This window comes from Tupaia chinensis, unplaced genomic scaffold (assembly GCF_000334495.1).
Source record: "Tupaia chinensis unplaced genomic scaffold, TupChi_1.0 Scaffold000146_1, whole genome shotgun sequence".
Lineage (NCBI taxonomy): Eukaryota > Metazoa > Chordata > Mammalia > Scandentia > Tupaiidae > Tupaia > Tupaia belangeri.
In genome coordinates, this window is record NW_006159616.1 from 14,842,911 (window position 1) to 14,866,408 (window position 23,498).

Consider the following 23,498-nt stretch of genomic DNA (forward strand, 5'->3'; position numbering starts at 1 on the left):
TATATATATATATATATATATATATATAGATAGATAGATAGATATAGAGAGAGAGGCTTATTTGGCCAAGACCTCGAAGTCCTGTAGTGCATAATCCCATGAGAGGATTATATAGCCGAAAGATGGCAACTCAGGCCATGGAACTGCATGAGGTCATCGAGAGAAAATAGGGTTGTATAAAAGAGCAGAGAGCAAAGTTAGAGAGGCAGATGAGGCATAGTCAGGGTAGTAAGAAAAGTAGACAGAGCTGACAATAGGGGTGACCTTGACCAGCTCAGAAGAGTAGTGGGGCCAGTTTACAGTGGGCAGGTGAGAAAGAACAGAATTATTAGACAGTTTAAACAAGGAGGTATTTGAGCACAGATTTGTGTACTCAATAGAATAATCTGTTGAAGACTCAGAAATTAATGATGCAGGAAAGAAAGCTCTGAAAATGAGAGGATGGGGTTAGTGAACACATAGAAGGAGAGTTCTTTGGCAAGAGCAGGGATTTTTTTCATTCATTGAAACGAGAGGGGAAATGGAATTTGACCCAGATGAAGGTGAGTTAAGAAGAGTGATTCTTCTGACTGGTTGCTTCGGAAGTGGGAAGTAAGAGCATCAGCCCCAGGGGAGAAGCTAGAGCCAGGGCACAGGGAACTTCAGAAGACAGGAGAAAATGTAAAATGGCAACATTGGAGATAGAGAATGCAAACAGTCAGAGTGGTACTGTAGGCTTTCTGGGCAGTGTTAGTGCCTATTCATAGCTATAATAAAACCACCACCGCTTACCTATTTATAGGTTTCTAACCAAGGCCATGCAGCTGTTTGGCTACAGGCACTGAGTAGGTAAGAGCTGATCTGGGACTTTGCCAGGTGAGTTTGAGGAGTGTTGGAAGAGTGAGGGCATTGAGGGTGTTAGCTGTGGGAGTTGAAGGTGTTCGTGTAGGAGCATTGAAAGAGCTCCAAAGTGTTAGCATGGTCTGACCTGAGGACCCTGAATAAGAGATGAAAGGTAAAGGGAGATGAAAGGAATGAAGCATGGCTATTAGTGAGGTTGTGGAGGCCCACACTGGAGGATTCAGATAAGATTAATTGCTAGCAGGGGTGAGTGCTGAAGTCATTGTGCTGGGAGCCTGGGAGGTGTGACCAGCGGGGGATACACAGTCAAGGCTTCAGACCTGACATGGTTACAACTCAAAGTCAAGGGTTGACCATCAGTGACCCAGGTGGATTAATAAGGAGCTTCACTCGTAAGATTCACCTCAGCTTGGAGCTGGGGTAGACATCTCTCTCTAGTGACCAGAATTGTCACTGTCACCTGAGCTCAGAGTCACTGCAATCAGGAAATTCCTAGTTAGTGGGATAATAGTCATTGTTAGGTAGACTCTGAGCTCAGAGTCACTACAATCAGGAAATTCCTAGTTAGTGGGATAATAGCCATCCAGAAGTTCCAATCATGGGAATTAACAAGTAGAGTTTAGGAACAGGTTTCTCAGAGGTGTTCACTGCCTGACCACAACAGGGACCACCAGAACAAGTGACCTAGTGCAGGGAAGAGTGGGCTTGCATGGCAGGACTCGTTGGCCATCCTTTTCACCACCATCACCCTATCCCTGCCACCCATACCTGCCTCATGCTCACAATTATTTTTTCTTTCTTCTTGCTGTGGCTGTTGGCTTCCCTTACCTGGGTACTTGACATTGACCAAATGAGAAATGAAGTTGCTATAATGAGTGTTTTCAGCATAATTCTTGACCTGTAGGAGAAACATAGAGCAATTAACACAGTGGAGAAGAGACCTCTAGCATCATCTTTGTTAATCCAGATGCTTAATTTTCTTTTTCTTTCTTTCTTTCTTTTTTTTTTTTTTTTTAACTTTTTGAGAGGTTTTTGCTATAGGGCATGCGCACTCGCCAGAAAAACAGAGACAGAGAGACAGAAAGCGAGAAATCACCTCCCAGAGGGGATGGCCACGCTGCAATCCCTTCTCCTCCATTCTCCTCTTGGGATCTTGGGCATGAACACACACGCGCCCAGCTTGAGTTTAAGCCACCGGGTCTGGGCCTCGAACCACAGTCAACCACATGAGAGTCCAGTGACATAGCCATTATGCCAACTGCTGGTCCCCAGATGTTTAATTTTCTAGAAGATTGGACAGCATCAACAAAACAAGGAAGGGGCCAGCAGATAGCATGGAGGTTAAGATGCTGGATCCCACATGGCTGACTGCACAGTTCAAGTCCTGGATCTGGCAGCTTGAAAATCATGCTGGGAACATTTGCATGCATGCCCAAAATCCCAAGAGAAGAATGGAGAAGGAACTGTGGTACACCCATCTCCCCTGGATAGTGATTTCTCACTTTCCTTCTCTCTCTCTCTCTCTAGCAAGTGCACATGTCCTTTAGGAAAAAGTTGAAAGAGAGAGAGCTCATTCCCCATTTGTGTTCATGGGGAAATCTGACCTGGCTGTTCTTAGCTACCAGCTGCCTTGGCCTATCATTCTCTTCCAAGAAGACACCATCTGAAACATTCTGGCAGCTTTTAAGGAAAAGAGCTTCTCAATGACTGGTGATGTTCTCAAAAATGGACAAAAGTCACTGCTAAAAAGCCCCCCAGATTCTTTAGGATAAGGGGGCTTGATCTCCCTTCTTCATCCTTGGGACTTTTGACAGATACCCAAATGTCTAAGGCAAAACTTCTCCAATTCCTCCACTGTCAAATTCTTTTTGTAGAAGTGTTGAGTTTTAAAATTCAGGATGTTTTTGTGAAAAAGGTCTTTTTTCACTGGACCTTTTCGGTCGTGGTGTGGATGCAAGTTCTCTTCCACTGTGCATAAATTCAGGCATTCTTAGATTTATGACTGCCATTGACTATTCATTATCTATTGGGTTGTCAGAAAAGTCATGCTGCATTTTTTTAAAGAATTTATTTATTTATTTACTTACTTACTTACTTACTTATTTTTAATTTGACCAGAGAGGGACACACAGAGAGAGAGAAAGTGAGAAAGCAAGTCACCAGGTCTGGGACTCTAACCGTGGTTGGCCATGTGGGAGTCCAGTGCCCTTATCCACCATGCCACCTGCAAGCCCCCATGATGCATTTTTGCATAGAAAAACATGTCATGACTTTTCTGAGCACACAATAGATGTCTGGTTTATTATTATTATTCTACTACACCTTTAGTACACTCTTTTGTGTTACATTTTTTAAAAATTTACCATAGGACATGTGTGCTCCCTAGAGAGAGATGGAGGAGGTGGAGGAGTAGGATGTCCACACTATAATCCCTTCTCTCCACTCTTCTCTCCTTTCCTTGAGCACACATGTACAAGTCCCTGGCGTATTTTTTGTTTTGTTTTGGTGCCTGGCATGTATTTTAAGCTCTTAGGTCCAGGACTTGAACCACACAGTTGGCCATGTAGAATCCAACCACCTTAACCATCATGCCACCTGGCCGGCCTTCTATTAAATATTTTAGTTTGCATTTAACCATTTTAGTTATTTCTTGGTGGTTGCTCTGGTGACTACAATAGACAATTTAATCACAATCAGTCAAATCAAAAGAAACTGTAGCATGACCATCCCCTAGGAGGGGCGTTTTCTCACTTTCTCTCTCTTCCACTCCCCATTTCCCTCCATTGAGAACACATGCCCTCAAGCAAGTTTAAAATGTGTGTGTGTGTGTGTGTGTGGTATGGAATAAAAAAGAAAAATATGTGTTCATAATTTTTTGTATTGGATCATCATAAAAGTCATGACATATTTTTCTATATAAAAATACATCAAAATTTTTCTGATGACCCAATATTTCCAATATTTATCCACATACACAGTATTTCCGGCACTCTCCATTTCTTTCTGTGGATTTAAGTTATCGTCTGCTGTCATTTCCTTTCAGTCAAAAAGATTTCCTTTAATATTTCTTTAAAATAAGGTTGGCTAGCAATTATTTTGGTTCTGCTTTCTGTAGAAATGTATTTATTTTACTTTCATATTTGAAGGGTGATTTAGTTGGGTATAAAATTTTGGGCTGACGCCATCTGAAAACTTGAGTACTCAGCCATTAATTGTACTGTGATTCCCTTACAGATAGCAAATTAGTTTTCTCTTCTTGCTTTTAGTAGTTTGATTTGACATGTCTAGGTGTTTTCCAGACTTGGAGTTTGTTGGGGGTTTTTAATACTGGTAAATTAATGTTTTTTCTTTTTCTTTTTTTTTTTTTTTTTGAGAAATTTTTGCTATAGGGCGTGTGTGCTCGCCAGAAAGACAAAGCGAGAAATCCCCCCCAAGGGGGGATGGCCACGCCGTGACCCCTTCTCTTCCATTCTCCTCTCATGATCTTGGACAGGCACACACACATGCCTGGTGTGAGTTTAAGCCACTGGGTCCGGGACTTGAACTGTGGTCAACTACATGAGAGTCCAGCAACATAGCCATTATGCCCACCTGCCGGTCCCTTTCTATGTATTTCTATACAAAAATGTGTCATAATTTTCCTGACAACCCAATATCTGGTGCATTTAACAAATTTTTGTTTCTCTGTTAAGATCCTTTTTTGAGTCATTGTCATCATGCTTTCCTTTCATTCTTTGAACATATGATAGTTTCTTTAGAGTCCTATCTATCTATTCACACAGTCCTATCTATCTAGGCCCACATTGGTCCTATTTCTTTGCATGCCCAACTTTTTTGTTGAAAACTGGACATTTTAGATAATATATGGCAGAAATTTTAGACTCTAATTTTTTTGTTGTTGTCCTATGAGTTTTTATGTTTGTATTCGTTTAGTAATTTGTCTGGATTTAAACTACAGGACATCTTCGCAGGAGTATGAAGTAGCTGATGTCTCTGCTCACTTTTTAAATCTTATTCTTCTTATTATTATTTTTTAGAGAGAGATTTTTGCTATAGGGCACATGTACTCACCAGACAGACAGAGACAAACAGACAGGCAGAAACCAGGAAATCACTGCCTGGAGAGAATGGCCACACCACAATCCCTTTTCCTCCATTCTCCTGTAGGAATCTTGGGCGCACACACACACACACACACCCAGCATGAGTTTTAAGCTGCACCGTGTCTGGGACTCAAGCTGCAGTAGACTACATGGGAGTCCAGCAACGTAATTATGTCATCCACTGGTCCCAAAATCTTATTATTTTTTTAACCTTAATTTTTATAGGTTACCTAGGATCAGCATAGCTTTATTTATTTATTCAGGCAGATGTTGTGCTCAAACTCCTGAAGACTGTGAGACTTACACCTCTACAGATGGATCTGTGAGTGGATTGAGAGGCGCATTCAAAGTTCAACCAGTTTTCATGTTGGCTACAGCTTCGACTTTCAGGTAGGCCCTCTCAAGGCGCTCCCATAGACCTCTGTGTCTCTATCATTGTCAGAATCTCTCTTATTAAGTTGCTGATTGGTCTGCCACTCACCACTCCCTCTATTGTGACTTCAACCTCAAACTGCTGTTTGTTTTCTGTCAGCATTTCTGTTGACAGTGTTCTTGGCCATGGATTTTCAGCTTCTACCCTAAATCAAGTCAGGTCCCCTGCCCAGGTAGTGAAACTTTTGCATTTTCTGACTACCTCTGCCCTAAGAAAAATACTACCTGGCTGACCAAGGCAAGAAATCCATAGATGTTCATTATTCTTCCTCGAAATTCCAGATTCTTTTTTTAAATAAATAAATGCCTCAATTTGTTGTTTGCATTTAGTACATTTCCAGAATACTGAAATAGTTGTTTTTCACAAATGTATCCAATGTAATATTTGTTTTATGAAGACTGGATTCCTAAATACATCCAGCCACTAGACTTAAGTCCCACACTCTAGACTTTCTTAGAAATGCCAAGGCATTGCCTTTGGCTGGGTTGCAGGTTTCCCTTTGCCCTGCAGGACAGTTTGTGTCCAGTCAATCCTTCTGTGATTCCAGCTCTTTTAATCAGGTTCTCCAAGTTATCCAAGGTCCCTGATGTTGATAACACAGAAGGAGTTCAGTTACTATGAGTAGGGGATGAAAAAAGGTAGATCTTCCATTGAGTCAGCATTTCTAGGAATTGTGAACTCGAGAAAGGATGAAGAGGGATAATAAAGACGATCCTTCACTTAGACTTAACTGCTTGTTTAGGCTTCAACCTGTAACCTCAAATGCACCCACACATGTGTAGTTTCTGCATACCTCAACAAGGGCCGCCAGTACAGCCAAACCATCTGGTGCATCCTTGGCTATGTCGTAGCTCTTATACTTCGAATTGTAGTGAACAACATGAATCTGTGGGAACAAGATAAGAAAAGTCGAGGGCAGTTCAGACACACTCCAAATGCTGAAGGTTCCAGGGAAGGAGGAAAGAAAGAACTGAGGCCTCAGACTGTCCCACACAAATGATGATAACATCCCTCCCCTCATCTGGGTTATGCATTGCATCATTTTAAGACCAGAAAGTTCTCCAGAAATGGACAGAACAGGAGTAAGTTTCTGGAAAGACGGCTACTCAAAGGCATTTCCTTGACCTCGCCTCCCTCCAGGCAGACAAGCCGACAGAGCCTAGAGGGATCATATAGACGCTGGGTTCTCCTGGGGTCTCTGGGGAGATGGAGAAAAGAGTGGGCATGAGCCCCTTTGTCCAGGAAGCATCTATAAACCTGCAGTCATCCTGTGGATGGATCAGCACAAAAGAGGGGACCCCAGAAAATGTACCACAAAAATCCAGCTGAGGGCCAGCCCTGTAGAGCAGCAGCTAAGGAAGTCATATCCCACCTGACTGACCGTCATTTGCATCTTGGACGTGGCAGCTGGAAAAACATGCTGGGCACATTTGTGCACATTCTCAAAATCCAGGTGGGAAGGGAAAATGAAAGGAAAAAGATTTCGGTATGACCATGTCCCATTGGGGCTTCTCTCTCTCTCTCTTGCACATGCGCTCTGGTGATTAAAAAATAGGAGGGGGGGTCCCGGGGCCAGCCCCATGGCTTGGTGGTAAAGCAGTTATGTATCTCTTGGCCAATTATGTGGCTTGAAACCTGGACCCGGAGAAAACATGCTGGGGTGTGTGCGTGAATGCCCAAAATATCGAAAGGATGGAAAAATGGAGGATAGGGATTATGATGTGACCACACCCCATTGCAGGGTGCTTTCTCCCTCTCTCTTTCTCTCTCTCTCTCCAGCAAGTGCATGTACCCTCTGGCAATTTTTAAAAAATAGTGAAAAATAGAATAAAAAAAGTTAACTACAGAGCACTTTATAAAAAATGAAACAAATACAAAAAAAAAAAATCTAGTTGAAATAATGGAGGGCTTGCCACACCCTATAAACCCTCGCCACTATGTGAATTCTATGAGGACGAGACCCTGTCTGTACTCATGGCAGAAACTGGTCATCAGTTAATAGCTGCTGAGTGGAACCAGCAGGTGGTGTAATAGTAACATCATGGACTCCCACATAGGCGACCACGGTTTGAGTCCTGGACCCATCAGCTTAAAACTCACACCAGGTGGGGAATCAGCAGTTAGCGTAATGGCTATGTTGCTGGACTCCCACGTAGTCGACAGCGGTTCGTGTCCTGGACCTGGTGGCTTAAAACTAATGCCGGACACGTGTGCGTGCGTGCCCAAGATCCCGAGAGGAGAATGGAGGAGAAGAGACTGCGGCGTGACATCCCCCCTGGGGGGTGATTTCTCACTTTCTGTCTCTATGTCTCTCAGCGCACGCTCCCTATAGTGAAAATCTCTCCAAAAAAAAAAAAAAACTCACACCAGGTGCATGTGCGTGTGTGCCCCAAGTTCCAAGACGAGAATGGAGATCATCCTCCCTGGGAGGTGATTTTTTTTGCTTTCTGTCTCTCTGTCTCTCCAGCAAACACATACACCCTATAGCAAAAAAAAAAAAAAAGTTGCTGAGTGAGTGAAAAATAAACTCAATCTCAAGTTGACTCAACTGTCACCATTGTACAAAGTCCTTTTGGCTGTTCCAATATGCAAAGCAACTACCGGGATCAAAGGAAAGCAGAACCAGCTGGAAACCCCATGTACCTCTATGACGAATCTGAACCCGTCAATGGTGTGCTCTGAGCCACTGATCTCTGAGGATGCACCGCCCCAGTGAAAGTGCATCTGCAGGGCTGTGTACTGGGTGCCGTCAGGGGCCGTCATGCGCATGGTGGGAGGGAGGCTGATTTGCACTGAAAGAGACAGGGCAAGGCAGGGAGAAGGGTGAGTAGAAATGGATGGGTCAGGCGTACAGGTTAAAGAGCTTCCCTGGTCACCTCCCACCACCGACCCAGAACCTGGTTAGGCTGGCAAGGAATGCTGGGAGTAGGGCCATGGGAGGGGAGGAGGCACCGGCACACAGGGCACAGGGTGAGATCAGGATGGAAACTGAGCACTGATGAAGCTGAGTTGGGAAGCAAGCAAACAGGATTCCTCTTTCCCAAATCTTTCCCTTCCAGGGGAAAACATGGCTAATGAGACTGGAAACCAGAATTCTACTCTCTACCTCGAACCGACTTTAATATTTGCCCAGGGTGTAAAATAAAAAGTGGAGCCTTGGGCCAGCAGGTGACCTGGAGGTTAAGGCATGACCGACTGCATGGTTCAAGTCCCAGACCCAGTGGCTTGAATATCATGCCAGGAGCGTGTGCAAGCAGGCCCCCAATTCTGCGAGGAGAATGGAGAGGGATTGTGGCATGGTTATCCCCCCTAGGAGTGATGAGAAGCCTGTCGTCTGGTGACTTCCATAGCCCTGAGTGGTAGGCATTTAACTGGCCTGACCTAAGTTGGAATGAGAGAGTGAGGCAATAAAAAAGACGTGGCCAGGGCCAGCAGGTGGCATGGTGTTCAGGTGCTGGACTCCCACATGGCTGACTGTGGTTTGAGTCCTGAATCTGGTGTTTTGGGACTCATGCTGGGCACATATACATGCCCAGAATCCCAGGAAAGTGACAAAAAAGGGATTGTGACAATTCCACTGGGGGTTTCTCACTTTTCCTCTCAGTCTCTCTCTGTCTCTCTGGCAAATGTATGCACCCTATGGCAAAAACCTTAAAAATAAATAAATAAAATAAACATGGTCAGGGAATCAGAAACTGAGAATCTGGGTACAGCTCAGCCATCAGAGACTACGTGGCCTTCAGCCTCTAAGGCCTCAAGTTTCCCACCTACAAAACGCTCCCCACCTGGGATTTTCATGAGGCTCAGAGGAGAAAGATAGTGGTATTAGCACAACTGGACACCCATGTGCAAAACAATAAATCTAGACACAGACCTTACGCCCTTCCCAAAAACCAACTCACAACGGTTCATAGACACATTTGTAAAATGCAAAACTATTGGACTTCTAGGAGAGAACGTGGATGGTGTTGGGTGTGCAAAGATCTTTTAAATGTACCACCAAAGACATGAGTTATGAAAGAAATGACTGAGAAGCTGAACTTCTAAAAACTTCCAAGTGAGATGAACCCATTTGGAAGATCAGGAGGATGTTCTGCAAAACTAAAGCATGGACTTTGCAGCTGCCCAGAGCTTGAAGTTGGGAGGGCAGTCCACGAGATTCAGCGTTTCCTGTCTGACCTTCCCCCTTCCTAAAAGGGAACAGAAAACAAGAGCTTTCTTTTCTTTTCTTTTCTTTCTTTCTTTCTTTTTTTTTTTTTTTTTTTTTGAGAGGTTTTTGCTATAGGGTGCATGCACTCGCCAGAAAGACAGAGACAGACAGAGAGACAGAAAGCAAGAAACCACCCCCCAGGGGGGATGGCCATGTCACAATCCCTCCTCCTCCATTCTCCTCTCGGGATCTTGGGCACACACGCACACGTGCCTGGCTTGAGTTTAAGCTACCGGGTCCAGGACTCGAACCACGGTCGACTACTTGGGAGTCCAGCAACATAGCCATTATGCTAACTGCTGGTCCCAAGAGCTTTCATTTTAAATCTCTGAAAAATACTGGGCCTGCCCGTCAGGTACATTGAATTAATAAGACTCAACATGAAAAATATGGAAAATCAGGACCAGACAGTGACAGAGCAGTAGCACAACTGGACCCAATGAGAAGGTCTAGAGTTCGTGGGGCCGGCAAGTGGCATGGTGGTTAAAGGCGCTGGACTCCCACATGGCCTACCACGGTTCAAGTCTCTGACCTGGTGGCTTGCTTTCTCACCTCCTCTTTCTCTCTCTGTCTCTCTCTGATCAAATTGGAAAATAACAATGATAAAGTTAAATAAAATAATTCTTTAAAAAAAAAAAGGTCTAGAGTTTGCATCCCAAGACCTCCCTCTACACGCCAGACACATGCATGCCCACACTTCAGTCTGGCTGAGACCTGGAGTGGCTCACAGCTTAAAGATCGTATGGAGGATGCCTGTCTCTCTCTGTATCTATCTCTTTGTCTCTTTCTCGTGGAAGAAATAAATAAAATAAACTTTAAAAAAATGAAACACTAGACCATGCACAGATGAACAAAAAACACAAGTGAGCATGGCTTCAGTACTGTGCCTGTCGCCTGCGGGTGAACTTCCTGCTGGCTGGCTCAGAGCGAGCTCAGGTGAGGATAGTGCAGGATGAAGGATCCAGCAGGGAACTGAGTCTAAAGAGAGTTGCTGCCCAACTCTGGAAGAGCCACCAGGTTGCAGACTTTGGTCCCTATCAGCCCTCATCCTGAGGCCTCCAGCTCTGAGGCTGAGTTCTGCATCTCCAGATCTCCATATGTGTCACTCCCAGCAAGTGTGTGTCACCTGCTTTCCCCTGCAGACTGCCCAGGACTGCCCATGCACGGGGGCTTCTTTTTCATCTTACCTGTGTGGCCGTTGTTGATCATGGGGAACTCGCCCACCTGGACATCATAGCCCGTCAGGTTCAGCCTCTTCAAGGAAGGGTTGTACTGCACCTTCTTCCTCTGCAGGTTGATGGGTGACTGCTTCTGCCCCCCACAGTCGGGATAGTGCTGTGGCCAGTGCTCTTCATCCAGTGACCCCTCTGAGACAGGAAGAAGCAGGTCACTGTTCAAGGGACTGTGTGGCTGGGCCCCCTCTTGGGGTACCTACCAGGCAGAGGCCAGGGCCTACTGAGCAAGAGGCCTGCAGGGGAGCCTTCCAGGAGGCAGAAGCAGGCAAAAGAGCATCTTAATCAACTCCAATGACCCGGGTATTTGGAGACTTTGGTGACAACTTTTCATTTTCCTCTTGTAACCAGTGGCCCTAGAAACGCTGCTTAGTGTTTTGAGAGCAATGAAAATCTCTTTTAGGGAACCAGCAGTTAGCGTAATGGCTATGTCGCTGGACTCCCATGTAGTCGACCGTGGTTCGTGTCCTGGACCCGGTGGCTTAAAACTCACGCCGGGCGCGTGTGCATGCGTGCCCAAGATCCCGAGAGGAGAATGGAGGAGAAGGGATTGTGGCGTGACCATCCCCCCTGGGGGGTGATTTCTCGCTTTCTGTCTCTATGTCTCTCTCTGTCTGGCTGGCGAGCGCACGCGCCCTACAGTGAAAATCTCTCCCCAAAAAAAATAATAATAATTTTTTAAAAATCTCTTTTATATATATTTCTTTTTTCCCCCTTTGAATTACTTTCAGCTGCTAAATGCACTAGAGGGATGATCCTTGGCTTGATACCCTGTGGTGCTTTTAGGAGGCTTCTCATTATTGGCACAGTTTTCCTCCCAAGTCCCCAACAGGAACACAAGCCCCTTCTGTTAAATACAAATTATAGGAGGCCATTGTTTGGGACTAAGCTGTTGCACCAGGCCATAGCAGCCCAAACCAAAATGGAGTCACTCATGGTAAAATGCCACATTACCAAACCGAAACTTTAAGAAAGCAGATGGAGGCCAGCAAGTGGCGTGGTAGTTGAGGTGCTGGAACCACATTTCAACTCCCGAACCTGGCGGCCTGCTTTCTCACTTTCCCTTGCTCTCTCTCTTTCTCTCCTTATCTCTCTCCAGTCAAATGAAAAAATAATAATGATAAATAAAATTTAATGAATATTAAAAAGAAAGAAAGTAGACTGAAATCAGATCAGTTTTTTTCCTGAAAAATTCCAGGCTACCTGAGTCAGTGCTATGAGGAAGTAAAACCGATGCACATCTCGGGACTCAGTCATCTGAACCATCGGTTCCCCTCTCTCCTTGGCAGCAGACATCTGAAATAAAGCATCTGAACCAGCTGGCGAGATGTCGTCAGATTTGGTGTTTTATGGACATCCATGCTGCCTAAGTTCAGGCTTCCTTTTCCTTCCAATAGTTGCGTTGCCCTGCATTCCTTTCTGACGTTCACAGAAGCCCCTCTTTAAGATTGTCATCAGCGGGATGAGCAAATGGCATAATGGTGCACTCCCACATAGTGGACTGCAGTTCAGATCCCGGACCTGGCAGCTTAAAACTCAGGCTGGGCACGTGTGTGTGTATGCACCCAAAATCCCAAGAGAAGAACAGAGGAAAAGGGATTGCGGCATGGCCATCCCCTCTGGAAAATGATTTCTTGCTTTCTCTCTCTCTCTGGTGAGTACTGGTGACCCCCAAAAAAAAAAAAACTCTAAAAAAAAAAAAAAAAAAGAAAAGAAAAGATTGAAATCAGCAGGTGACCTGGTGGTGAAGGGGCTGAACTCCCACATGGCGGACTACAGTTTGAGTCCCGGACCTGGAAGCTTGCTTTCTCACTTTCCCTCTCTCTCTTTCTGGTCAAAAAAAAAATAAAAAATCTTAAAAAAAAAAAAAGAAGAAGAAGAAGAAGAAGAAAAAGTGTTGGGGGGACAGATGATGTAGTGACTAAGGCACTGAACTCCCACCTGGCTGACCATGGTTCAAGCCCCAGAACTGGTGACTTGAAAATCACACCAGCACCTGTGAATGTATTCCCAGAATCCTGAGAGGAGAATGAACTGCGGCGATGCCAAGAGTGGTGATTTCTCATTTTCCCTCTCTTTGTCTCTCTGGCAAGCTCTTGGACTCTATGGCAAAAACCTTAAAAAAAAAAAGAAAAAGAAAAAAGAAAGAAAGAGAAAGAAAATTAAAATGTTTGTACTGGGGCCTTTCACAGCTCTTGGTCTGCAGCTGAAAGAAAAAGCAATTCTTTATGTTCTTGTTCTTCTTTTCACTATTTAACAATTCAATTAATATTCTAAAAGGTTTTTCCTAGAGGCTGTGTTGCCAGGATCAAGTCAAGAGGCCTCCAATACAGACCTGTCTAGGATCAAAAGGCTCTGGCCCCAGGCCCTGCCAATACTGGGGCATCTCAAGCATTCCTGGAAGGCATTTGCAAACTCTACCCCCAAGTTCTCCGGGGAACTGAGGGGCACCCTAGTGGCTTTCCAGGAGGCTCACAGTCCCAGAGACTGGGCCGAGCCTGGGTAGGACAAGACCTTCATTGTTGAGATTCTCACACAGAAAGCCCAGAGTTTTCCCAGGTGAAGGCAGGCGGGTGGAATTCCTTTGTGGGAGAGCAGAGTGGCTGATTGGAGCTTTTCTGAAGCTCCACTTTCTAAGCCTTTCCAGAAAGTCCTTAATTTGGGACCCTTAACCAACAGGACATTCCACCCACCCTGACATGTGCTTTGTGTGTGCCTGAGGCCGGACAGACCAGGCGGGGCCGGCTCTGCCTCTGCTCCTACCTCCTGCCTCAGTCAGCCGCCTCCAGCCGCCCTTGGGCCCCACTCTGTGGCCTGATACAGAGAAGAGAGGACCCAAGCAGAAGCTTTCCTCACTGCCACATAGGAGGGGTGTCTCCAAGTCCCCCAGACACCATTGTCCTAGCTTTGGCTCACCCATGCTAAATGCTAAGGGTTTTTGTTTGTTTGTTTTTGTTGTTTTGAGAGGTTTGTGTCTTAGGCTGTGTGTACTTTCTGGGGAGACAGAGCCAGACAATGAGATGGAAAGTGAGAAATCACCCCCCCGGGGGCGGGGATGGCCACACCTCAATCCCTTCTCCTCCATTTTCCTCCCAGGGTCTTGGGCATGCACACACAAGCACCCAGCGTGAGTTTCAAGCCACTGGGTCCACAACTCAAACCACAGTCAGCCATGCGGGGAGTCCAGCGACATAACCACTCAGCCATCTGCTAGCCTCAGTGCCGGGTGTTTTAATGTCACATTTTAAAAGTCTGTTTTTGGCAGCCTGGAGACTCTCTGGAGGTAGCTGGGTTCTTATCAAGTCACCTGTGTATCATGTCATTTCCGAGAAGGACTGGCACCCTGGGCACCCTTGGTGAGGCCACAGGAAGTCCTTTCCGAGAACATTCTTTTCCACTTACACAGACCAATACAGCAATGGTCTCACAATAGCAAGTGGACTCAGACCAGCCGACGCCGGGGTAGAAAGGGGCTGAAAGCAAAAAGTCACCTAGAAGAGAACTGGGAGCTTGTAAAGGGGCGGAGTTACTTCCTCTTCCTGAATCAAAGTTTACGTTGTTTGGCCTCCCCACGTGGAGACGTTAAAGGTAGCATCTGAACTGCTATGAGCAGATCCCAACAGGGGAACCACACAAAATCCCCTGTGGACTGTCTTGCCATCCCATGAAATGCCAGGTCTTGCCATTGTCCTCAAGAAAGGGGGTGCGCCTGAGACAAGGGATAAGAAGTGGGAGACAGAAACCAGGCCAACCCTGAGAACAAAACTTCACAGAAAAGGGGATTGAGATAAGAGACAGCGGGAGGAACGCAGGAACCAGGCCAACCCCAGTAACGAAAGTTCACAGGGAAGTAGAAATGATAAGGATCCTGTCCACCACGATGGTAGAAGCTTCATGGTCACGCACGGTCATGCTTGGTCACACATGCCCACTAGCGCCACTGGTGACTCATAGTAAACCTTTGCTTCACTGGCATGCAGGAAGCACACCCCGGGAGGAGATCTTGGATGCCAATAACACTCTGTGTTCAGTCAAGCCTGTTTGGCTACAAAGTGCGCACACAGATGGGCACCTCACAGGGATCCTCAAGACCACCCCAACCCTAAAAACCCAGCCCCTTTATGAAAATGCACACAGATCTCCCACAAAGGGAGATCCTCGAAGGCCCTGGTGTTGTCTCCTCCTCCAAGCAGTCCTCTCTGCCTGAAGAGTGCATTCTCATCTTTCCTCAATAAACTTTCTTTTCTTTGCTATCCAACTTGTGCTGGAATTCTCCCTCGCCATGAAGTCGAGAACGTAAGAACCCTCACCCCAAGGACACTTGCCCCCTTGTTGGGAGAAGAACCGGGGAAACATGCAGCAGGCAAAGGCTTACTTGAATAGGTCCACTCGGATCCGTGCTGGGCCTGGACACCCACGAGGAACAGGGACACTAGAGTCACCAGAGACCTCATGGTGCTGCAGGTCTGGAGTCAGGTCTGATCCCAAGGAAGCTCTTCTTTTAAAAGCTCAGAAACTGTAAAAGACAATTTACCAAGTCCAGCTGGCTGATCCACCCATGGCTGCACCCACTAAAACAATAACATCCTCCCCACAATGGCCCTTCTCACTGGGTTTGTTGGGCCATGCGCTTGCCCGATCTCTTCCCAAGTCTTTATCATGTGCAATAGTCCATGGGCTGGGCTGCTGACTGTCTTAACTCAGGGGACCTCAGGCAAAGGCCACACAGTGCAGCCATTGTGGATGAGTGGCCCCAGAAGGAAAAGGCCTAGGCTCCCTGAACAATGGCACTTCCTGTGCCCTTTCTCCTGGCATTGGCATTTTGGGAATTGCTCAGGGGAATCATGCCTAAAAACCCTGCCGGATTCTACTTGGTATTTCCTGCCCGTCTCAGTAATGGACACAAGCCACTACTACAGGCGTGTGGCTGCCACCAGCCAGACACCTTGAAAAATGACCTGGCCCCCATAACTGGGCTTGAAATGGAGGCTTCGAACTGGAGGCAGTGATGTGCTAATCCTTGCCTTAAACCAGTGGTGAACCACGGAGCCCCAGCTCCTGAACCGCATCCCGGTGCGTGCCTGTGGGCCATCCAAGCCAGCGTGGGCCATGTTTCCCTGCTTTGTTCTGACAGCTGCAGTGCACTTGGGCACACTCAGGCCAATCCAGAACAATGGATTGCCTAATCCTTGTGTATCCACGTAGTTGAACAGTCCTGGAAATTAGCTGGAGGAGAAACTTTTAGATTTGTCAACTGACAGGCCAGCATTTTCCGTGTCCTTCAGCAAGGGCAAAGGACAGGCAGAGTTACTGCAGGATGCTCACCACGCCGGCCAGATTCAATGGCCAACAGAGCAAAGCCCTCCCCAAGTCTCATTTTTCTCATTGTTCACTTATTCCTGGAGTCCAAGGATACGAGAGTGCAAAATGGCAGCAAGCCTTCACCACAAGGTTTTTGTTTTGTTTTGTTTTGTTTTATATTTAGATTTTTGCCAAAGGGCATGTGCACTCAACAGGGAGAGAGAGAGAGAGAAAGAAAGTGAGCAATCACCCCCCGGGGGGACGACCACACCACAGTCCCTTCTCCTCCATTCTCCTCTAGGGATTTTGGTCATGCACACATACGTGCCTGGCATGATTTTCAAGCCGCTGGGTCTGAGACTCAATTCATTGTCGGCCATGTGGGATCCAGTACTTTAACCACCATGCCACCTGCTGCCCCCCACCACAAAGTTACTAGAGGTGATCTCCCTAACATTTAAAAGGGCTGCCCTTTGTCATTAAATTAGGGGACATAAGTTGCTGAAAACTTAGATCCGTGAAGCTCATTTGAAAGAATCTCAAAGGAAGCGAAGCATGGTCAAGGGCAGGGAATCTGAAGCCAGATCAACAGGGTTCAGATTTCAGCTCTGCCACTGACTTCGAATAAGCTACTCAGCCACGCTGTGCCTCAGTTTCCCTGTTTTTAAGTGGGGTTAGTGATAGTGCCTCCGCTCTGGGGATTTGGCAATTAGTCTGTGTGTAGTACTCAGAGCAACGCCTAGATTGTGGCATTATCATCTATTCAGACTCCTAGCATTGTCACCCAGCTAGTGAGGGAACCAAGGTGAAAATGGCTGTTGGTCTCCAACTCACGGAACTCTTCTCCATATTTGCAGAAATTAGAAACCCACTCTCTAGTCATGGCTAACTCAGTCTTGCCCTGCCTGGTGAGTCCCTCTTCAGAAAAGGCCATCTTGTAGCTCACATGAGATCTCACCTCTGTTGAGAGCAAGGATGGCGTTGTCCCTTAGACAAACCAGGGACCTTTGACATCAAACTAGAAGGAACACTGAGCCATCTGAATTTGTCTTTGGAATCTGAACTGGGAAACAGAAAGAACCAGGCACCAAAACATGTTCACCTGGTAGGTCCGAGGCTTTGCCTTTAGCTTCTGCGGATCTTTGACTCAGGCAGGAACTGGGCTAGCCAGTCATTTGTGTGACTGGCCAATGCTGAGAATTGTGCAAAAGTGACCAACAGTGTATTAGGGGCCAGGTAGGCTCTTGGACTATTTGCTAACCAGGGTGCATTATCAGAGAGGGTCCCCTCCGTCTTCTGTGCAGCATACTCCCGAAGACATCGGTGACACAGAACCAGATACGGTTAATTTCATTGCCTATTTTCTGAGCTGTTGTCTTATTTGATCTTAAAATGTTTCATCACATTGAACGTGAGTCTTATTCTTACATTTCTGAGCCACGTTGTTTGTTTTGATTTGGCTTGGCTTGTGCGTGTGTGAGTGTGTGTGTGTCACTTTATATTCTGGACATCCTGTGCTTTCATCAGACCACATCCCCAGCTCATCAAGACTGTTTTCAATTCTAAATTCCTCTCTTCCTAGGGCCTACGGTTTGAGTGGCTATCTGAGATGGGTTGACAAGGATGACATTTTATCACAACGTCAAGTCAAAGGGGAAGAAGGAGCTTTTGTTCTTCCTTTCCACCACGGCCCCATAGCAAGGCCCACTGAGGCAAAGAAAAGGCAGGGGCAGGCAGGAATGGTTATCTCAGGTGGGCAGGGAACTACTACCAGCCCAGGTGAGCCGGAAGGTACGATGAACTCCTGTGGGTACGGGGGCACCGCTAGCCCAGCAAAGCCCATTCTCAGGTTCCTGCAGGACTGGTGTAGGAGGATGAACCCAAATGTATAAGGGTGTACGTGTTTCAGGGGTAGATGAGGCTGAGGAAAAGTGTTTAACAGATACAAGGATGCATGTAAACAAATAGTGGAATGGTTGCCACAGCAGACTGAAAAAAGGGAGGCAGAGTGGTCGGGGCCAGCAGGTGGTGGTAGTTAAGGAATTACACTTCCACATGGCCAACCACAGCTCGAGTCCTGGACCTGGTGGCTTGAAAATTATAGCAGGGATTTCTGCCTGTGGGCACTACCCAGGTAGCATAGTTGAAGTTTCTCTTCCCACTGCCATCATGTCTAAGTCAGAGTCTCCAAAAGAGCCGGAACAGCTGTGGAAGCTCCTTATCAGAGGGTTGAATTTTGAAACAACCGCTAAGAGCCTGAGGAGCCATTTTGGGCAGTGAGGAATGCTCACGGACTGTGTGGTAATGTGGCATCCAAATACCAAACACTCCTGGGGCTTTGGGTTTGTCACATGTGCCACTGTAGAGGAGGTAGATGCAGCCACGAACGCAAGACCACATGGAGTAAAGAGGGCTGTCTCAAGAGAAGATTCTCATAGATCAGGTGTCCATTTAGTTGTCAAAAAAGACCTTTGTTGCTGGCATTAAAAAAGACACTGAAGAACATCACCAAGAGATTATTTTGAACAGTGGGAAAATTGAAATGATTGAAATCATGACTGACCAAGGCAGTGGCAAGAAGAGGGGCTTTGCTTTTGTCACCTTTGATGATCATGACTCTGTGGATAAGACTGTCATTCAGAAATACCACACTGTGAATGGCCACAACTGTGAAGTAAGGAAAGCCCTGTCCACGCAAGAAATGGCTAGGGCTTCCTCCAGCCCAAGAGGTTGAAGTGGTTCTGGAAACTTCGGTGGTGGTCAAGGAGGTGGTTTCGCTGGTAATGACAACGTTGGTTGGGGTCATGGTGGCTTTGGTGGCAGCCATGGTGGTAGTGGATACAGTGGAAGTGGGGATGTCTATAATGGATTTGGTAATGAGGAGGTAGTGGAAGCTACAATGATTCTGGCCATTACAACTATCAGTCTTCCAATTTTGGACCCATGAAGGGAGGAAACTTTGGAGGCAGAAGCTCTGGTCCTTATGGTGGTGGAGGCCAATACTTTGCCAAACCACAAAATCAAGGTGGCTATGGTGGTTCCGGCAGTAGCAGTAGCTATGGCAGTGGCAGAAGGTTTTAATTAACTGCCAGGAAAAGCAAAGCTTAGCAAGAGAGGAGAGCCGGAGAGGTGACGGGGAAGCCACAGGTTACAACAGATGTGTGAACCCAGCCAAGCACAGTGGTGGCAGGGCTTAGCTGCTACAAAGAAGACATGCTTTAGACCATACTCATGTGTGTGCGCAAAACTACGAGGGCTGTATTTGTGACTAATTATGTAACCAGTTATTTTAGTTTCTGTTCTGTGGAAAGTGTAAAGCGTTCTAACAAAGGGTTTTAGTGAAGATTTTTTGCACCCATGCTGTTGATTGCTAAATGTAATAGTCTGATCATGACGCTGAATAAATATGTCTTAAAAAAGAGAGAGAGAGAGAGAGAAGAACAACAAAAGAAATAAAAGAAAATTATACCAGAGGAACAGGGCCAGACAGGCTAAAGACAAAAGCAAGACAACTTGGCTCTCAGCTAAAATTCAGTATTCCAGTCATTTCAAGCAAGCGGACCTTGTGAAAGTCATGATCTACTCCAAAAGGTTTTTTTTGTGTGTGTGAAAAATTAACTTTTGCCCAGTCATCCTCTTATCAGAAGAAAAATTTCCAGCTCAACCAAGATAAGATGAATTTTTCCACACTGAGAAATACCCAGGGTCTGCTTGCTCCATACTAAATTACAAATGGAGGTCAAGGCAGTGCAGCAGGTTCGGAGTCTACCATTTTTGTCAAGCTCAAACCTTTCACTGAATATTTTGAGGGGTAATGATGAGACCATTGGATTTGAAAATACTCTGGGCTTTTGTAGGGTTTTTTTGAGAGAGATTTTTGCTTTAGGGTACATGAGTTTACCAGAGAGACAGAGAGAAACCGAGCGACAGAAAGCAAGAAATCACCCCCTGGGGAGATGTCCACACCACAACCACTTCTCCTCCACTCTCCTCTCGGGATTTTGGGCATGCACACACATGTGCCCAGCATGATTTTTAAGTCACTGGGTCAGGGATCTGAACCATGGTCATCATTTGTGAGTTTAGTGCCTTAATCGCTATGCCACCTGCTGGCCCCTAAAGATATTCTTTCTTTTTTTTAGAATTATTTATTTAATTTTATTTATCATTATTATTATTTTTTTAATCTGCTACAAGGCACATGCACTTACCTGAGAGACATGCACAGAGAGAGAAAGAGAGAGTTAGAAAGCAAGCCACCAGGTCTGGGACTTGAATCACGACCAGTCATATAGGAGTCCAGTGCGTTTAATCACCACACCACCTGATGGCCCTAAAGATATTCTCACTGACCCATCACAGAGTGAACTAATGGGAGAACAGCACTTGATGGTGGAATACAAGCTTGATTTATTGTGACACGTGCCAGCCATGGAAACAGCACTGCACATGGTTTATGTCATCTTTTTACTGTAATTTCATGTACACGACATTAAAAGTATTGATGCCTGAGAAGTTTTGACTAAATAGTACCAGTCATCCTTTGAAATTATTTGGGTCTTTGGGTCATGGCTGCAAGACAGTTGAAAGCACTAAAGGGAGATGACCTTAAAGTTCCTCATTATATTAATTCTTTTTAGAGAGGTTTTTGCTATAGGGCATGTGTGCTCACCAGAGATACAGAAAGAGATAGAAAGCAAGAAATCACCCCCAAGGGGATGGCCACACTGCGATCTATTCTCCTCCACTCTCTTCTCACACATGCTTCTGGCATGAGTTTTAAGACTCCAGGTCCAGGACTCACATTGCAGTCGACCATGTGGGTGTCCAATGACACAGACATTTCACCATCTGCTGGTCCCTCCTGATTTATATTAAAACAATAGCCTTCTTTGTCTTTAGGAAAAAGGCTCTTTATAAATATTATAAAACTACCTGCAGGTCTCAATTCAACTTATTTTCTATGTAGTCCGTGAATTTAATTTTGAATAACCATTATCAGCATTTGAGTCTATAGACTTCACAGCATCTTTTGAAATAAGCATTTGTAATCAATTTCATTGACCACACTTCAAATTGAGTACAGTGTAAGATACAATTTATGTTGTTTCAGTATGGTTCATGAGTACTCAGAAGTAATAATATTTGCTGTATCAATGTTATTTTAGAATTACAGATGTTTGATTCTTTCAGGTTGAAAGTATAACTTCAAAGGTTTAAATCTTGGTCTTTTCCTTAAAGTAAAATAAAGTAGCCATCAGATGTAGATGAAACTGTTGTACTTCATAGATTTATTTTTTAATTATTTATTTATTTATCTACTCATTTATTTTTTAATTTGACCACAGAGAGACACAGAGAGAGAGAGAGAGGGAAAGTGAGAAAGCAAGCCTCCAGGTCCAGGACTCGAACTGTGGTCGGCTATGTGGGAGTGTCCAGCATCTTAACCACCACGCCACCTGCTAGCCCCCACTTCATAGATTTATGACAATATGTATTTAATATATTGCCAAGCAATACTGTTAAAGAAAAGTAAAACTCCTTTTCACTTGTTCTTCATTTATATATTACAAAAATGCTTAAGTTAAAAAAAATTATTAGAACATTCACATACATTCTGTGCATTCATAAACAAATTCCATAATGACTTACTTAAAAATAAATTTTCACTATAGTTGTTCTTTCATATAAGGTATTCTTTTTTTTTTTTTTCCTTTTGGAGAGGTTTTTGCTATAGGGCACTTGCGCTCACCAGACAGAGAGAGACAGAGAGATAGAAAGCCAGAAATCACCCCCCAGCAGGGATGGTCACGCCGCAATCCCTTCTCCTCCATTCTCTTCTCGGGATCTTGGGCACGCACGCACACGCGCCTGGCGTGAGTTTTAAGCCACCGGGTCCGGGACGCAAACCGCGGTTAACTACATGGGAGTCTAGCGACATAGCCATTACGCTAACTGCTGGTCCCCTCTTTTTTTAAAAAAAGAATTAATTTATTTAACTTTATTTATTCGTTTGTTTGTTTATTTAATTTTGACCAGAGATGGACAGAGCAAGAGTGAGAGAGAAAGTGAGAAAGCAAGCTGCCAGGTCTGGGACTTAAATGACAGTCAGTCATGTGGGAGTCCAACACCCTTAACCACCATGCCACCAGCTGGCCCATATAAGGTATTCTATATACTGAGCTATTAAAAAAATAATAAAAAGGGATCAGCAGTTGGCGTAATGGCTATGTCACTGGACTCCCATGTAGTCGACATGGTTTGAGTCCCGGACCCAGTGACTTAGACTCGCGCTGGGCCCGTGTGTGTGCGTGCTCAAGACCCCAAGAGGAGACTGGAGGAGAAGGGATTGCAGCATGGCCATCCCCCTGGGGGGTGATTCCTCGCTTTCTGTCTCTCTGTCTCTCTCTGTCTTTTTGGCGAGCGCACGCGCCCTATAGCAAAAAACTTTTAAAAAAACATGAAAATGAAGAAGGAGAAAGAAAAGAGAAAAGGAAAAAGAAAGGAAGAAAGGAGGAAAGAAAGAAAGAAAGAAAGAAAGAAAGAAAGAAGAAAGAAAGAAAGAAAGAGAAAAGGAAAGGAAAGAAAAGAAAAAGAAAGAAAAGGAAAGGAAAGAAAAGAAAAGAAAAAGAAAATCCCATGGGGCACGTGTGCAGGCATGCTCAAAATCCTGGGAGGAGAATGGAAGAGAAGGGGTTGAATTTCTTACTTTCCCTCTCTCTCTAGCTCATATTGGAGTCCTACAGAGGAAAAAAAAAAAAAAAAAGCTTAAAAATAAGAATATCTTTATTTTAAAAGTGAATAAATAAAAACAAGGAGTGCTTTATGGCCTGGTTAAGGCAGCAGGATCCCACATAACTGATGACGCTGTCTGGGTCCAGACCTGGTCACCTGGGCACAGGACAGGCCCCAAATCCTGAAAGGAGTAAGAGATGGAGGAGAAGGGATTGCTGCATCACCACTCCCCATCGGGGTGCTTTCTTCCCTCTCTGGTAAGTGCCTGTGCCCTCTGACAAAAATAAAAACAAATAACAAACATAAACCAAGATTATGCACATCTTGGCTGTAATACAGACAGGGCTTTGTGCTGTTTCAAACAGGAGTGATGGCTTTCTGGAATCCTGAAGAATGAGTCATTCTGGACAAGTGAGTTTTGTAGACAATTAAAGTCTCAATCTTACATAAGCACCGACATGTTTCATCCATTTTTATTTAAAATGTATCACACACTCTCCTACTTCCTGAAATAGATTAAACTGAATGTTATTAAACCTTTCTTAAAGACCAAAGCCCATTAATATGAACATCAATTATTATCCTGTATTGCAATATACTGATGCTCACTGGGCCTGTAACTATGTAAGACAGTTCTCCCTACA

At 45.2% G+C, this 23,498-nt stretch overlaps 1 protein-coding gene and 2 pseudogenes across 1 annotated transcript in view; 2 read left to right on the forward strand and 1 right to left on the reverse strand.

Annotated features, from left to right (window-relative positions):
• The window catches only part of CA6 (carbonic anhydrase 6), a 34,065-nt gene that overhangs the window by 8,821 nt on the left and 1,746 nt on the right, over positions 1–23,498 (reverse strand). The window contains exons 2-6 of the mRNA XM_006145376.3: positions 15,194–15,334; positions 10,774–10,953; positions 8,020–8,168; positions 6,170–6,262; positions 1,669–1,738 (exon numbers count right to left, since the gene is read on the reverse strand). Of these exons, the coding sequence (XP_006145438.1) occupies positions 1,669–1,738; positions 6,170–6,262; positions 8,020–8,168; positions 10,774–10,953; positions 15,194–15,272 (571 nt within the window). The 5' untranslated portion in view covers positions 15,273–15,334. The remainder of the gene's footprint in view (positions 1–1,668; positions 1,739–6,169; positions 6,263–8,019; positions 8,169–10,773; positions 10,954–15,193; positions 15,335–23,498) is intronic.
• On the forward strand, positions 18,424–19,200 carry LOC114007260 (heterogeneous nuclear ribonucleoprotein A1-like; annotated as a pseudogene).
• Positions 19,477–20,538, forward strand: LOC102480218 (proteasome maturation protein pseudogene; annotated as a pseudogene).